This window comes from Geotrypetes seraphini, chromosome 2 (assembly GCF_902459505.1).
Source record: "Geotrypetes seraphini chromosome 2, aGeoSer1.1, whole genome shotgun sequence".
Taxonomy (NCBI): Eukaryota; Metazoa; Chordata; class Amphibia; order Gymnophiona; family Dermophiidae; genus Geotrypetes; species Geotrypetes seraphini.
The window spans coordinates 399,752,485-399,770,073 of record NC_047085.1 but is presented as its reverse complement, the minus strand read 5'-3'; the positions used below and the strand labels follow the sequence as shown (position 1 = coordinate 399,770,073).

At 43.2% G+C, this 17,589-nt stretch overlaps 1 protein-coding gene across 1 annotated transcript in view; it reads right to left on the bottom strand.

Moving 5' to 3' along the window:
* Positions 1 to 1,192: 1,192 nt before the first annotated feature.
* POLR1F (RNA polymerase I subunit F) overlaps positions 1,193 to 17,589 on the bottom strand; it is a 36,262-nt gene continuing 19,865 nt past the window's right edge. The window contains exons 3-4 of the mRNA XM_033930928.1: positions 13,512 to 13,720; positions 1,193 to 1,560 (exon numbers count right to left, since the gene is read on the bottom strand). Of these exons, the coding sequence (XP_033786819.1) occupies positions 1,329 to 1,560; positions 13,512 to 13,720 (441 nt within the window). The 3' untranslated portion in view covers positions 1,193 to 1,328. The remainder of the gene's footprint in view (positions 1,561 to 13,511; positions 13,721 to 17,589) is intronic.

Sequence of the window (17,589 nt, the reverse complement as noted above, 5' to 3'; positions counted from 1 at the left end):
ATGTCTTTAACGGACGAGTTGTTTGATCTATATAATATAGGCCGCATGGGCACATTATACAGTCTACAATAAGTTACATCTGTATGCTGATGCAGCTGAAACCACTTGATACCCCTAGGAATTCTAATAACTGAAGTTTGAATGGCATGCTTACAAAAAATACATTGATAACATATGAAATGTCCTGAATTAAGATCCTTCACTTTTTGGGGGGCTTTTAACATTTCCCCTAGATTCTTATTCCTGGTATATGCAAATCTAGGTGGCTGTATCAAAGAAGAATGCACATATGAACAGGGAATGATAGGGCCCGAGGGAATTTATCATGAAATAGATTGGCCCATGGTGTAGTCAAAATACTCACAACGAGGGAGTCGTGAGGACAGGGTGTCAATAGACCAGCCAAGGGTGTATTGTACCAGTGATCTTGAGTTTCGCTCCTGACACTAGTTTTCATTTTTGCTCTTACCGACATCTCTACAGCACATCTACCAAAACGCATGTATGCACTGTGCTACAATCAAGCCAGACTCTTGATAAAGGCACAGACGCCGAAACACTGCCAATGTCAAGTCTATTGAGCCATTGCGGCTTATTCATCAATAAAGTGATTTTTTGAACAATACACCCTTAGCTGGTCTATTGACATCCTGTCCTCATGACTCCCTCGTTGTGTATTTGCATTTCGTCATTGAGGCCCATCCTTAGCTTCCGATTCAGTAGTGAAAATATTGGCACATCCTGGGAGTGCATTCTAGAGGCCCCGAAGCAGTGGCTTTTATGGCACAAAACGATTCTCAGCCTTTTGTCAAGCATTTTTGTTTAGTATTGTGAAAAGTTTTTCACCTATTGTTTTTCTAACCATAATAGCGAAAGTTTTTTCTGCCGATGATGTGAGGGCGATAGAGTGTGGGTTCACCTTTCCAACGCTCTGAGGCTTTTTCTTTCACTGGTTAAGCAGTGCTTAATAGCACCGGTGTTATCAATGGAGTGACTTTGTTGTTTATTTTGTTTCCCTCCATTCCCCCTTTTTTTTGCCTTGTAGACACACAGCAAAGACTATTGTCAGATAATCCTTGTTCTGGGACATACCTAAAAAAAACGAGTGAAAAAGAATGAACACAGATTCTACCACTCAGATCAACAAAAAAAATAAAATGTGACAACTTGCTTTAAAGTGTCTGAAATTGTGTGCAATACATACCATTTTATTTCAAAATTCTGACCTTTAAACAGTCAGAAATATGTACAATACATAATAATATTTCAAAATTCTATCCAAAAATGAAATACATTGGCTATTTTTATACAGGTGATTTGTCCATTTGCTACTTTCGTGTCTTTTTAGCTTTAGGTTCTCGGTTTGTTTCTAATAATTCGCCTTCTTCTTGAAGAAACTTTCGTTTATGTTTCTTGGGGTTTGTGTGGTCACTTTGGTAACCACTGGAGTCACTTCCTTGAACCCCAGTACTTTGCAGCTTCTCTTTTTTCTTTTTCTTCGGTTTTTCTATATGTAGTCTGTCTATAGCATCCTCAGCACTGACATCTGTGTGGTCCATGCTGTAGTAAGATGCACAAATAAAGTAAAAAAGTAAAATAAGAGCTCAAATTCACAAACTTTTTTTCTCTAAAAAGCAATTCTTATAGTCAGACTCTCAAATATGGAGCAACAAAGGGGTTACTGGGTCTCTCAAAGCACACTAACTTTAATTTTATTAGATAGAATATTTACCAAAATAGAGGAATGAAAATAATAATACAGTTCTCCCCCGATATTCGCAGGGGTTCCATTCCAGGAGCCCCCGTGAATCTTGAAAAACCGCAAATATGGTTTTTCGTGGAGGAGACTGGAGAGGGCAGCGGGAGAGGCAGGAGAGAGCAGCTGGAGCACCGGCGAGTGAAGGAAATCACTCGCTGTATGCTCCGACCGCCTCTTCCTGTACTAAAGTCGGGCCTTACCAATCAGGAGCTGCGTATCAAAGAAGCTCCTGATTGGTGAGGTCCGACTTTAGTACAGGAAGAGGCAATCGGAGCATACTGCATGTGATTTCCTTCACTCGCTGGCGCTCCGGTTGACCTCTCCTGCCTCTCCAGCTGCCCTCTCCTGGTCGGCAGTTCTCGGTTGGAAAATACCGTAAATGACCGGCAACATGAACCACCGACCACAAATTTGCGGGGGAGCACTGTAATAATAATTTTATTTTCTGTATACCACCCAACCAATAGTTCTAGGCGGTTCACACCAAGAGAACTGTTACATTTCAGTGAAAATACAAAAATCAGAGCATACAGCAATAAAATTATCGTACAAATTTTTTCAAATAGGAAAGTTTTCATCGACTTTCTAAATACATAATACTGCAGTTTTAAGTACAACCACCATATTTTCAAAGAGTTCTGTTGAAATATTTACTGTTTAAGCACAACAGTTGTTCCCGCATCCTTTTGGTTTATATTTTTAAGACACTGCTACTATTTTGAAAAGAGATGAGAGGAAAAAATGCACCATCTCAATAAAAGTGTCACTATACTCTATGTAAGGAGAACTGATTTATAACCAAGTGTTGGTCTACTGTAGCACTTCCTGTCAAAATCCGACACATTTAGAAGTCAGTTCAGGTTAAGGCAGAAAAGAACTTCCTGGAATGCTGGTCTTTGTGAAGGAAGACTGTAGTAAGCACAAACTAATGAAATGCTCTACTTTTCAAACAACACATTGCCAAAATGAACTTGTGTCAGGTGGAACTGTTCTTGTGTATTGATATTAGGGGGCAATTTTCAAAACAGTTCACATCAGGACAAAGACTGCTCATACTTACAAACCATAGGCTTTGTACCCATTTCGAACCAAAAGTACACAAGCATTTGACTTTTCTTGCTGCTCCCATCAGTAGGGCCTGATTTACTAAGGCTGTTTTCCCATCCTGTTTCTATTTAAAAGATCTTAGTAAAACAGGGCTTTAATGTGCTACTACATGGCACTGACATCAACCAAGAGCCCTCACCTCTGCCCCCTCCTAAGAATGCTATCAGCCTGTGAACATTTCCTTGTTCTCTATGCTTGAAGTTTTTGCCTTTTGGTTTTATCACCATGGCCCAGAACCCACCCTCTCTCATTCTCTTCCTCTCCCACCCTGCCACACCCCTCACTGAGTCTGTCCCTTTCTCCCTCATTACTGTTCTGTTTTGATTGAGATGTCTAAAGGAGGATAAATTGCTGCACTATTAAGTTCCTTCCTGTTGTCTGTCAGTGTTAGAGTGATCTTATATCCTCCCCCATCACTATCTTCCTCCTCCCATCCCATCCCATCTCTCCCCAATTGCTCCCACTCAGCTATCCAGCCTGAACCAGCTGAATCTGATAGATCAGAGCTCTGCCCTTACTGGCAAAGGATATAAAAAGACCTGAAGCGGTCCAGAGGAAGGTGACAAAAATAGTAAGGGGTTTGAACAAAAAGAAGTATGATAAGAGACTGGAAGACCTAAATATATGTGTACTCTGGAGGAGAGGAGGGCAGGGGAGATATGATATAGATGCTTAAATACCTGAAAGGCATTAATATAGAACCAAATCTTTTCCAGAGAAGAAAAAATGGTAAAACTAGGACATAATTTGAGGTTACAGGGAGGAAGACTTAGGAGCAATGTTAGGAAATTCTTTTTCACGGAAAGGGTCGTAAATGCCTGGAATGTCCTCCCCCAAGGGAAGTGGTGGAGAGGAAAAAGTGATGGAATTCAAAAAGCGCGGGATAGAGGATCTCTAATTAGAAAATGAAGGATGTAAATTGAAGAACTAAGGCAGATATTGTACAGACCTGCATGGTCTGTGTCCCATATATGGTGATTTGGTGTACGATGGGTATCAATAGGAACTCCACTAATTTGGAACATGAGAATGTTACTTGCCAGACTTTAAGGTGGATATCCTGTAAACAACAGGATGGATGAATTGGCTGGAGTGAGCTTGGAAGGCAACCAAGGATAATACCAGGTGGACTTTAGTCTATGGCCCAGAAATATCAAAGAAGAGACAAGTTAATTTAATCATGTATTTTTTTTATGGGTATAATCTTATGGCAGATTGGATAGGCCGCTCAGGTCTTTATTGGCCGTCATTTACTATGTTACCTCTAATGCCGTTCAGCTGCTTCACTACAGAAAAGTGGCTTTCTTCTCATCTGCACTGCACCACTGCTAAGCTCTTAGTGAATTTAATCCATAATATGCAGCAGAAGAGCTTGTTGATCTCACTGCTTCCATTCTTGTGCGATTTAAAACCACAAGTTCAACAAGTTCTTCCATCACCACATGGCTCGAATTCATTCAGAATTCAATGGTAACATGATGCAGATGTCAGGAAAGCCTGTTTAGTAGGGGAGCAAGAAAGGCTTGGAGGACACGAAATCCCCTGTGCCAGGATCTAATTACCAGGTGCCATGGTGACTTGGCACCTGGAATTTGTCAATTCTTGATTTACAGCACCCAGGTACCTCTGACTATCATCTAAGAAATATTCCGTGTTTATGAAATAGGGTGACTTCTTCCCTGGGAACATATGACAAGGAAGACGAGGGGGGAGTGTAAGACGCAGTAGAGCTAACTAGCAAGGTGCTAGGTAGAAGCAAATGGCAGAATATAAGAACTAGAGAATAGCATGGGAAAAGTTCTCCCCGTCCCCGCGAGTTCTTTTCCTGTCCTTTTCCCATTCCTTAAAGCTCTATTCTCATCTGCACAAACCTCAAACACTTAAAAATCATAAGTGTTTCAAGGCTTGTGCGGTTAAGACACAGCTTACAGGAATGGGGCAGGGACAGCAACAAAATTCACGGGGACGGAGAAATTGAGTTCCTGCGGGGATGGGGACAAATTTATCCTCGTGTCATTCTCCAATAAGAACATAAGAATTGCCATACGGGGACAGACCGAAGGCCCATCGAGCCCAATATCTTGTTTCCAACATCGGCAGGACCCAAGTACCCAGCTAGATCCCAAGTAGTAAAACAGATTTTATGCTGCTTATCCTAGGAACAAAACAGTGGATTGCCCCAAGCCATGTCAATAACGGCCTTCTCTTTTTAGAAATTATCCAAACCCTTTTTAAACCCCGTTAAGCTAACTGATTTCACCACATTCACCGGCAACAAATTCCAGAGTTTAATTACATGTTGTGTGAAGAAATATTTTAGACCAATGGTCCATCAAGCCCAGTAGCCCGTTCTCATGGTTTGTTTTAAATCTACTAGTTAGTAGCTTCATTGGATGTCCCCTAGTCCTAGTATTTTTGGAAAGAGTGAACAAGCAATTCACATTTACCCTTTCAACGCCACTCATTATTTTAGACCTCTGTCATATCACTGCTGAGCCATCTGTTCTCCAAGCTAAAGAGACCTAGTTGCTTTAGCCTTTCCTTATAGGGAAGTGGTTCCATCCCTTTTATAGTTTTCATCGCCCTTCTCTGTACCTTTTCTAATTCCACTATATCTTTTTTTAGATATGGAGACCAGAACTGCACACATTATTCAAGGTGCGGCCATAACATAAAGCGATACTAGGGCATTATACCATTTTCATCTTTATTTTCCACTCCTTTCCTGATAATTCCTAACATTCTATTTGCTTTCTTAGCCACCACTGCACATTGAGCTGAGGGTTACAACATATCCTCAACAATGACACCTAGATCCTTTTCCTGGGCAGTGACTCCTAACGCAGAACCCAGCATCATGTAGCTATGGTTCAGGTTCCTCTTTCCCACATGCATATCTTCTCACTTGTTCACATTAAACGTCATCTGCCATTTTGACGTCCAGTCTCAGAAGGTCCTCTTACAATTTTTCACAATCCTCCTGTGATTTAACAACTTTGAATATCTTTGTGTCATCGGCAAATTTAATTATCTCACTAGTTATTCCCATCTCTAGGAAGGCTTACAATGACAAGAAGGCTGAAGAGAGGGTAGAAAGTTGTTACCTCTAAATTGCTGCATCCTGATCCGAGAGTTACCTTCGAAAGCTAATCATAAACTACATTACTTTTTTTTTCTTTATGTTTTGGTTCTCTTTATATATTTACAATACAATAAGCCTATTTCTAGACCACATAACCAGGTAGTTCAATGTGGTACACAAAAGAGTTAAAAAAAAAATACAAAAGAATAAACAGGTAGAAAAAAAACTAATTACCTATAAACTTATTAAAAAGATAAGTTTTTAGTTGCTTTCTAAAGTGAAGATATGAATGAGACAGGGAAACCAAGTGCCTGAGATCACTAAAAAGCAAGAACCCTAATACTATATGTATCTACAACTCTGTAACCCCCCAAAATTAATTAATGCCATCCTAGGCAAAAGTATTGTCTGTACTTTCCAGTTGCCCATTTATATAGGCAGTCCCCGGGTTAAGAATGAGTTACGTTTTTAAAGCTGCTCTTAAGCTTGATTTGTATGTAACTCAGAACTTGTAGATTTTAAGATTCTTGCTGCTTACCTCTGCTCCCAGCTGACAAAAGGGCCAACTGTCCCTATCAGTGTTCCCTCTAAGGTACAGCATGCACAACCACACACTGTTCTTAATGTGGCCCTGCATCATTCTGGAATCTGCTACAGGAGAAGTTTAGGAGTCTATGTCACTGGAAATACTGCAAAGTGAAATCAAATGAAGACACAACCACATTCTTAAGTACGAGTTGTACTTAAGTCAGGCGTCTGTAACTCGGGGACTGAATGTAGTATGAAATTGTAACCCATTCTAGGCTGTTTTGGGAGGATGGGCAGAAAACCAAATAAATAGATAAAGTACCATTAGATCTCCATACCTAATGGTACTTTAGGCATGGAACTCTGCTAAAGATATCATCTTTGACAGGTGTAATAATTTTGATACAAAGGTTATCCAGTTTGGTAGCAATTATGTGGCACATTTTCGTATGTTCAGGTATTAAGCTTCTTTTACTTCATAAAAAATTAAGTTGTTTGCTGACCTTTATTATGGGTCTGCCTAATTTTCTTAGTTCTTTTAAGGGGAAGATCTTAATGGGGAAAGGAAGAATGGACAAAAAACTGGGACTTAAAGGAAACAGGGCAACAAAGGAGAAAGAGGGATCCCAGGCTGACAAGCAGCAGACCCAGGATCAGGAAAGGAATGGAAGGATTCACTCTTACATACCTCCTCTGGATACCAATTTCTTCTTATAATCAACACACCTATAATTGTACCCATTTACTTCACACTCAACTCCTTCCCCATCCTTGCTCTCTCCCTACCACCCTCTGATCCTCCTACTCTCCTTTCCCCTCTTCAACCTCTCCATCTTCTCTCATCCTGCCTAGGAGCTAGGAGGACACTAGTTACATAGCGTTTCTCTCCTCTCCTGCCTGAGACTGGAATGCAGCATTTCTATATCCTGGACCCAACAAAGAGAAGAGGATACAGCTCAAGATGCTGTCCTGCCACTGTCTTCCTGCAGAATGGAAAGGCAAGAAGTGGACCACAACTACTCTGACTTCTTCTTAAACCTGAGCCTCATCTCCCACTGCAATTCCATGGGAACTAGCCACTTCTGAGTTAAGGGTGAATTTTGCAGCTCTAACCATAGTATAACAGCATAATAGCATATATAAACAAACAATGAAACTGAAGAAAAATAAAGCTTCTCCTGGTATTTTTTCAAACACTGAAAAGTATAAAGAACCAGATGTCTCATTTAACAACTTTTTAATGTTTATATTATGGTAAAGCAACTGTTGAAATTATAAGAAAGCATTTTGTAAAATGTTGGAGCAGTATCATTTTCCAATCATGCTGAAATTAAGGGCAACTGCTGATAATGGGATGCGCTATACATTTTCCAGTTTCGATGATTTTACACGTCAGCAGTTAGAGCAATTTCTTCTAACTGCTGGAATTCTTGTGGTTCTTAACTCACCAAGTGCCACCATTAGAAAATGTACTCTTGCCTTGTCCCTTGACTTCAACTTAAAAACCAAAAGGAATAAACTCGGATTGTTTTCCTCTAGGGCAGTGCACACTTGAGTATTCACAATACTGAAACTATATTTCTAGTACTGCAAAAACAGGAGACACAGTAGTGGAGAGAAATGGAAGAAAGACGACTCAAAAGAAGAGAAAAGATAGGTGGGATAATAACATAAGAATGGTGAAAAAGGTACAGAGCAGCAACTGCAAAGGTCAAATTTACATCAGTTATGGATATTACATTACATTATTATTTCTATACTACATTACCTTTCAGTTCTATGGGGTTTACAACGCAAAGAAGCTGGGACATTCTCAGGAATTACGGATCATCGTTTATAAGAATTTGTCAAATAAATACATTTTCAAGAGCTTTCTGAAATGTGTATAGGATGCTGCACTAGCTATTAACTGGCTTAATTCTTTGTTTTTGACTGCTGCCTGAAAAGAGAATAATCTAAACTAAACTAAACCTTAGGTTTGTATACCGCATCCTCTCCACAATCGTAGAGCTCGGCACGGTTTACAGGAGCTGGAATAGAAAAGGAGCTCCAATGAAGGGTTATAGGCCTTAGTATAAAAGAATGTTTAGAGGAGCTTAGCATACCAGAGAGGGAGGAAGTATTACATTTTTGAGAATAATCTATTCAAGTACCTTTTGTATCAACAATCCTTGACAGAAGGAACGGCAAAGAATGTCAAAATTCGTTGGGGGCATTTTGAAGTGGCCAATACTCATATATTCCATGTATTAAAAAAGGGAGAAAAAAAAAAGAGCAGCAAGCATGGTTAATAAGTGAGGGGAAGGAAGCTAACAGAGCTAAACAAAAATCCTTCAGAAAGTGGAAGAAAAGATCTGACTGAAAATAATAGGAGTGTAAACACCAAAAAGTCCAACAGGGTATAAAACAGTACAAAAGGAAGTGGGAACGGACAATGAACGCTCCACTGAAGATCACTGATGTAAAACCAACTTGTTTATTTCATAAGCAGAAGCTGTGGACCCAAATAATAATAGGAAACAGTATAAAGAATAGCAAGTCAAATGCAAGGCACTGATGAAGAAGGCAAAGAGAGACCTTGAAAAGAAGATTGTGTTGGAGGCAAAGACGAATGGTAAAATCTTTTGGGGGTATATTAAAAGAAAAAGCCGGGAAAAGAATCAGTTGGACCACTAGATGACCAAAATGTAAAAGGGGTGCTCAGGAAAGACAAGGCCATAGCAGAGAGATTAGATGAATTCCTTGCTTCATCAAAACCAATGCCAGAAATGGTATTCAATACTGATAAGTCAGAGAAGCTGATGCTGGAAGATGTAAATGAGGCAATTTGACAAACTGAAAAGTTGTAAATCGCCTGGGCCTGACGGTATACATCCCAGAGTACTGTTAGAATTGAAAAATTAACTTGCAGTTATTGTTAATCATTTGTAATTTATCTTTAAAATCCAGCATGGTACCAGAAGAATGGAAGGTGGCCAATGTAGCGCCAGTTTTTAAAAAGAGTTTGAGGTGATTCGGCAAATTATAGACTGGCTAGTTTGACGTTGGTGCTAACCAAAATAGTACAGACAATTATAAAAAACAAAATTAGAGCATACACATAAGCATGGATCAATGAGACAAAGGTATCATAGATTTAGTTGCAGGAAATTTTGCCAAGCCAATCTACTACATTTCTTCGAAGGGCTGTATAAACATGTATGCCATTCAATATTGTCTATCTAGATTTTCAAAAACATTTGACAAAGTGCCTCATGAACGACTTCTGAGAAAACTAGAAAAGTCATGGGATAGGAGATAATGTCCTATTATGGATTAAGAACTGGTTAAAAGATAGAAAACAGAAAGTAGGGTTAAATGGTCAATATTCTCAATGGAGTCTGTTATGGCGTCGCTGCTTTTTAACATATTTATCAATGATCTAGAGATGGGAATAACTAGTGAGATAATTAAATTTGTTGATAACACAAAATTGTTCAAAGTTCTTATGTTGCAAGAGGATTGTGAAAAATTATCTCATACCATGTCAAGTGGTCCAGAACTCCCCCCTCAACCAACTCAGAAATTGCTGAAATTTTTTCAGGGACCTCTAATGAAGATATCCAAAGTTTTGGGGTATAGTCTCAACCAGGTCGAGTTAGAAGCCCCTTTATTTGGGCCACTTTTTTGTATCCGAAGAAGATGTTAAGTGTGGACCCTTCTTGAAACTAGGCCAGTTGACTAGCAGATGACATTTAATGTGAGCAAGTACAAAGTGATGTACGTGGGAAATAGGAACCTGAACTATAGCTACGTGATGCAGGGTTCCACATTAGGAGTCACCGCCTAGGATCAACATTGAGGATATGTTGAAATCCTCAGCTCAGTATGCAGCAGCAACTAAAAGCATAGAACGTTAGGGATTATTAGAAAAGGAATGGCAAACTAAGATGAGAACGCTATAGTGCCCTTATATTGCTCTATAGTGTGGCTGCATTTCACATATGTGCAATTCTAGATGCTGCATCTGAGAAAGAAAAAAAAAAGATAAGGTGGAATTAGAAAAGGCATAGAGAAGGATGACAAAAATGATAAAATGGATGGCATGATTTCCTTATGAGGAAAGGCTAAATAAAGTGTGGGATAGGCACTAGAGAATGACAAGGTGGATTTTACCCACTGCTAGCCACGAGTAGCCGCAGTTAACCTACCAAAACGGTGGAGGGGGGAAAGGTGCTCACTGCAGGTATGGGAACAAGGCCATCCACCGCCCCGTGGAGCGGTGAATAGCCTTGTCCCCGCAGTTAAAGGAGGGAACGCGTGTGGTCAACGATCGCACGCGGCTCCCTCCTTCTTCCTACCTACCCGAATCTATCTATCTCCCTCCCTCCCCTTACCTTCACGGCGTATTTTAAGGTTTGAGACTTGTTGAAAGACGCCGGAGCGTACGTGCAGTCGCGTGCGTGTGCGGGCAGAAGCTTCTCCTCCTTGGGATCTAGCTAGGTACTTGTGACCTGGGTTGGCCACTGCTGGAAACAGGATACTGGTCTTGATGGACATTTGGTCTGTCCCAGTATGACAACTTTTATGTTCTTATGATAAACTGGGAAACTAAACTAAACTAAACTAAACCTTAGGTTTGTATACCGCGCCATCTCCACAAGCGCAGAGCTCGGCACGGTTTACAGAGTTAAAAGGAAAGGAACTACAATACGGGATAAAGGAGAGGGACTAAGAGGAAAGAGAGGGACAGAATACTGGAGAATGGGAGGTGATTAGATTTTTGCCAAGAGCCACGTTTTCAAGTGTTTGCGGAAGGATTGGAAGGAGCTTGAGTTTCTGAGTGGGGATGAGAGGTTGTTCCAGAGTTCTGTGGTTCTAAAGGGGAGAGATGTTCCAAGTTTTCCTGCGCGGGATATACCTTTTATAGAGGGGAATGATAGTTTCAGCTTTTGGGAGGGTCTGGTGGAGTGTGGTTTTGAGGAATTCCAAAAGAGTGGGATAACGGGAGGAAGGATGCCATGTAGGATCTTGAAGGCTAAGCAGGCACATTTAAAGAGGACTCTGGAGTATACTGGGAGCCAGTGAAGCTTGGAGAAGAGTGGGGAGACATGATCAAACTTGCTTTTTGCGAAAATAAGCTTAGCCGCGGCGTTCTGAATAAGCTGAAGTCTATGGAGGTTTTTCTTAGTAAGGCTTATATAGATGGAATTGCAGTAATCCAGTCTAGAGAGGATAGTAGATTGAACGAGGACGGTAAAGTGAGAATGATGAAAGCAGGATCTCACCTTTCTCAACATATGAAGGCAAAAGAAGCATTTTTTTATCAAAGAGTTGAGGTGATCGTTGAAGGAGAGAGAGGAGTCTTTACAAACAACAGAAGGAGAGATGTCACAAAACTGACCAAAGAAAAGATCTTACTAGTCTTTCAATCTAGCACTTTTAAATATTCATCCTATATAATAAAACGCTAGCCGCGCATGCGCACTCCAACTTTCGTGATCTGTAATCCCTGTTCCATGTTCAGTAGGTCCGAGGCCAAGCAGGAGTGCGCATGCTTAAGTCCCCAGCTCCTACTTACACTTGCAGCACTGGCCACCATTGCTGGACTCCCTGCTCTTCGGTAACAGCAGTGGATAGAAGACACCGCTGATCTCCTTTCCTCCGTAGGGGGGGGGGGTCTGGGAGGAGAGGGATCGCGGTCACTCAACGCCCCCACCGAGGAGCCCAGCAACTTTCGCGCCGAAGCAGTAGGCAACAAGTCGACGACTCCCCCCTCCCGCACCAACCGCTGCCACTCCTGTTTGAAGCGGCCTGATGAGGTTCGCGGCCGGCTGTAGCAAACCTCGCAGGCCACTCGCCACATGAAGCATGTTCCCTCTGACGCGATCGCGTCAGAAGGAACATGCTACCATATGGAGAGCGGCCTGCGAGGTTCAATACAGCCGCCCATGAACCTAAGCAGGCCGCTTTGAACAGGAGCGGCAGCGGCGGCAGGAACCATGGATGGATGGAGGCAGGTAAGAACGGGAGGGGAAGCCGAAAAAGAAGGGCTATGGAGCAGGCAAAAAAAGGAGCTGTTTTGGTGGGAGGGTTGTGCTGAGTGCACGAAGCAGGCAGGCAGGGGGAGAGGCAAAGGGGGCTGCTTTGGGGGAATGGTTGTGCTGGGGGCCGACAGCAATCATGGGGGGGAACAGAAGAGGGCCACGGAGCAGGCAGGCATGGCAAAACAGGGGGCCAGAGGGAGAGCGAAAGGGGGCTGCTTTGGGGGGAGGGGTGTGCTGGGGGCAGATAGCAATCAAGGAGGGGGAGGAACAGAAGGGGGCCACGAAGCAGGCAGGCATTAATTATGGGGGAGAACAGAAGGGGGCCACGGAGCAGGCAGGCATTGCACAACAGGGGGAGAGAGAAAGGGGGCTGCTTTGGGGGGATGGTTGTTCTGGGGGCAGAAAGCAATCATGGGGGGGACATTAGGGGGCCATAGAGCAGGCAGGCATGGCACAACTGGGGGCCAGGGGGAGGGAAAGGGGGCTGCTTTGGGGGGATGTTTGTTCTGGGGGCAGACAGCAATCATGGGGGGGAACAGAAGGGGGCCAAGAAGCAGGCAGGCATTGCACAACAGGGGGAGAGGGAAAGGAGGCTGCTTTGGCAAGCAGGAGGGCCAGGGAGACAGACAGAAAGAAAGACGCACAGACAGGGGACCAGGGAGAGACACAGACACAAAGAATGACAGACAGACAGCATCCAGAGAGAAAGCGAGAGAGACAAATAAAAAAACAAAAAACAGACATACAGACATCTACTCTAGCACCCGTTATTGTAACGGGCTTAAACACTAGTTTAATAAAATAATTTTCTTTACTTAGCTACTTTGTTAATCTTCAATTAAATCATTTGTAGTTTTGGTAGGCAAACACATTGCTCCTTTGTACATTTTCTCCTAACCTTTAGAATTTTAAGAATATAAACTTAAGACACCTCAGTGCTTTTAAGGAACCAACAGAAACAGCAAATGATGACACGATTTTGAAAACTGTTTCTATCACTGGACATTACCTTTCACTAATTAATTTCCCCCGAATGCAAAATACACCAACAGCGTCAGAGTCTAATTTGAACACTTCAAACTCCAATTCATCTCCAATGTTCAATCCAAGGTTCTGCCAGTCCTCAACTGACATCGGAGGTGGCTTCGGTATGGAAGCATTGAAACAGCCATGAACCAAACAGCCAATGTGAGTTAAAGCCACTTTGTTGATCACACCCTATGAACACAAAAAATTACCTTCAAATTTTGAGCAGGAAAATGCATAACAAAACCAAGAAGAAAAAAAAAGAAACCATCCTCTTGAATGGCATGGCAACTTCAAATATGTGTGTTTTAGAGGCCAGCTGAATTTCAGTTTCCGTTTTAGTTATGGTGCCAAAACTGGCCCAAAATCCTTTTTCTGCCTGGTTTCGGTTTCAGTCAAAAAGCTGTGGTCATGGTTTTGGACAAAACTGACCACGTATTTTCAATAGAAGCTGAAAATGTATGCTTTTGTCCTGTTTGTCTCCCTCCCCTCTGAATAGAAGTTGCCTTTCTCCCTTGCCTACCCTCAGACCTATCATACAATTCTTGGCAGTGTAGGGATTTAGTCAAGGTAGGAATGATCCCTAGGCATTCTTGCCCTTGCTGACTCTGCTCTGAAAACAGATGTCAACTCCAGTGGCAATCTCATTGGTTTGCTGCCGAGAGATCACAGCAGCCATTTTGATACTAGAGTCAACATGGGCAAAAGCGACTGAGGATCACTCCTGCTCCAACTATACCACAAGGGATTGTAAGGTAGGTGTGTGTGTCCATGTGTGCAGAGGATATTTTGCTTGGAGGTAAATATGGATTTACATTATTATATATTTCTGGTTTGGATACTATTTGGGTAATTCTAAAGAATTCCCAGGTTCTAATAGGTATGATGAAGATGAAGCATTTTTTAATCAAACTTGGGCCATACAGAAGCAAGATTCTATGAGAAAGGAACCTGCAGTGATTATTTTCAAGCACAAAAAATTGGTCAGCTCATAGTATCAGTGAAAAAATAACATTACAATGAAATATAGTTAATATATGTATATTAGAAAATAATTCAGAAATGTATTACTTTTGATTATAGTTTTTAAGAGCATTTAGTCCTCATGTTCAGTAGGATATTTAACTATATCAACATTGGCTTGGAAACCTAAACATGCCAGACTTGTTGCAAAGTTCTTGTTAAAATGGCTCTCTGTGATCAGCCTTCAGGTGCCTGCAGTTCCTGGAAGTGGACAGCAATTTCCTGTGGGTTTAGCAGAGGGTTGCAAACTGCAAGCTCTGACATTCCCTGGCAGACCTCATTGATTCACATTCATACGACAAACTTTAGTTTTCAGTTTTGGCCAAAACCAGGCGACAAGATTCAGCTGAAGTTTCAGTTTCAGCTGAAAGTAATCAGACAGTTTCAGCAGATGTTTTGGTTAAAAAAGCAATTCTGGTTGGCCTCTAGAGCAGTGTTCTTCAACCTTTTTACACCCGTGGATCGGCAGAAATAAAAGAATTATTTTTTGGACCGGCAAACTACTAGGTCTAAAATTTAAAAACCCTGTTTACGCCCCATCTCCGCGAGCTCGGTCCCCGCAAACCATCTGATCCCATCTGCACAAGCTGCAATTATGATTTTATATTGAATGTATTTTATTAAAGTATAAAAAGAAACAATATTCTGAACAATTGTGATTTTATAAAGCACAGTTACTTACCGTAACAGGTGTTATCCAGGGACAGCAGGCATATATTCTCACATGTGGGTGACGTTATCTACGGAGCCCCGATGCGGAAGCATTTTCAAGCAAACTTGATTGAAGATTTAAGTTTGCTCTGCTGCTCCAAGCATGCGTGCCTTCCTGCTCCACTAGGGGGGCCCATCCCCTCGTGGTCTCCAGTTCACTTAACTAGCAAAGAAGCCAACCTCGGGGAGGTGGGCCAGTTGTGAGAATATATGCCTGCTGTCCCTGGATAACACCTGTTACGGTAAGTAACTGTGCTTTATCCCAGGACAAGCAGGCATGATATTCTCACATGTGGGTGACCTCCAAGCTAACTGAAAAGGGATGGAGGTAAGTTGACAATTTAAGCAAATAGATTTTGCAATACCGATTGGCCGAACCGGCCATCGCTTCTGGACAGTGAGTCCAGACAGTAGTGGGAGGTGAAAGTATGAACCGAAGACCACGTGGCAGCCTTGCAGATTTCCTCAATAGGTGTGGACCTGAGGAACGCTACGGAGGCTGCCATCGCTCGGACCTTGTGTCCCATTACTCGACCATGCAGCGCGAGACCAGCCTGAGCGTAGCAAAAGGTGATGCAATCGGCCAACCAGTTGGACAAGGTGCGCTTGGAAACTGGGTGGCCTAACTGGTTTGGGTCGAAGGACAAAAACAATTGTGGGACTTTCCGGTGTGGTTGAGTGCATTGGAGGTAAAAGGCCAACACTCTCTTGCAGTCAAGAGTGTGAAGCGCCACCTTTCCGGGGTGAGAGTGGGGCTTGGGAAAAAACACGGGCAAGACGATGGACTGATTGAGGTGAAAATCAGACACTACTTTAAGCAAGAACTTTGGATGTTTGCAGAGTACCACCTTGTCATGGTGGAAAACAGTGAAGGGTGGGTCCGCTACCAGAGCCTGGGCGGAAGTGAGTGCGAGCAGGAAAATTACCTTCCACGTGAGGAATTTAGGATGGCATTTGTCTAGGGGCTCAAATGGAGGTTTCATTAGTTGAGCCAGAACCACGTTAAGGTCCCAAACCTCCGGAGGGGGTTTGAGAGGAGGGTGGACATTCAGAAGACCCTTCATGAAGCAAGAGACTAAGGGGTGGAGCGAGAGGGCTTTTCCTTCCAGGGGCTGATGAAAGGCCGCAATCGCACTGAGATGTACTCGAATGGAGTTGGTCTTTAGGCCGGAGTGAGATAATTGAAGTAGATAGTCAAGGACCAGAGGGACGGGGACCGACACCGGATCCTGGCTGTGAGAAGAGCACCAGGCTGAGAATCTGGTCCACTTTTGAGAATAGCAGGTTCTCATCAAGGTCTTTCTAGAGGCCTCCAATATCTCCTTGACTGATTGAGACACAGGGAGAGAAGTCAGGGGGAAAGAAACCAAGCATTCAGATGAAGAGATTGAAGATTGGGATGTAACAGCGAACCCTGACTCTGTGATAGTAGAGAGGGAAACCGAGGCAGAGGCAGTGAATCTCTGACACTGAGTTGAAGTAGAAGGGAAAACCAAGGCTGGCGTGGCCAGCGAGGAGCAATCAGGATCAGGGTGGCTTTCACCGGTTTCAGGTGGACCAGCGTCCGCAGGATCAGAGGAAACGGCGGAAACGCGTACAGAAACCTTCCCTCCCAGTCGAGGAGGAAGGCGTCGGCCTCGAGTTGGTCCGGGGAGTGTATCCGGGAGCAGAAGAGGGGCAGTTTGTGATTGTGGGGGGATGCGAACAGATCTATTTGAGGCGTCCCCCACTGTTCGAACACCTGTCGTAGGGTCTGAGAGTGCAGCGACCACTCGTGTGGCTGGAGGAGGCGGCTGAGTCTGTCCGCCAGACAGTTTTGTTCTCCTTGTATGTACACCGCTCGAAGGAAGGTGTTGTTGGAGATTGCCCATTTCCAGAGGCATATGGCTTCCCGACAGAGGGACCAAGACCCTGTCCCCCCTTGTTTGTTTACGTAGTACATTGCTACCTGGTTGTCGGTTCGGATGAGGACCACCCGGTCGTGAAGCAGATGTTGAAAAGCTACAGCTGCAAGATAGATGGCCCGGAGTTCTAGCACGTTGATGTGACAGCGGCGGTCTTCTGCCGACCACATCCCCTGAGTGCGGAGGCCGTCCAGGTGGGCTCTCCAAGCGTACTCCGACGAGTCCGTGGTGAGTACCTTGCTGTGAGGAGGGGCGAGGAAGAGCAAACCTTTGGAAAGATTTGAAGAGTCGGCCCACCAGCTGAGCGGCAAGGAAGGAGTCACTGTCAAGGGACGATCGATCGGGTCCCGGTCTTGACGCCATTGAGAGGCCAGGGTCCATTGAGGGATTCTCAGATGGAGGCGGGCGAAGGGTGTGACATGG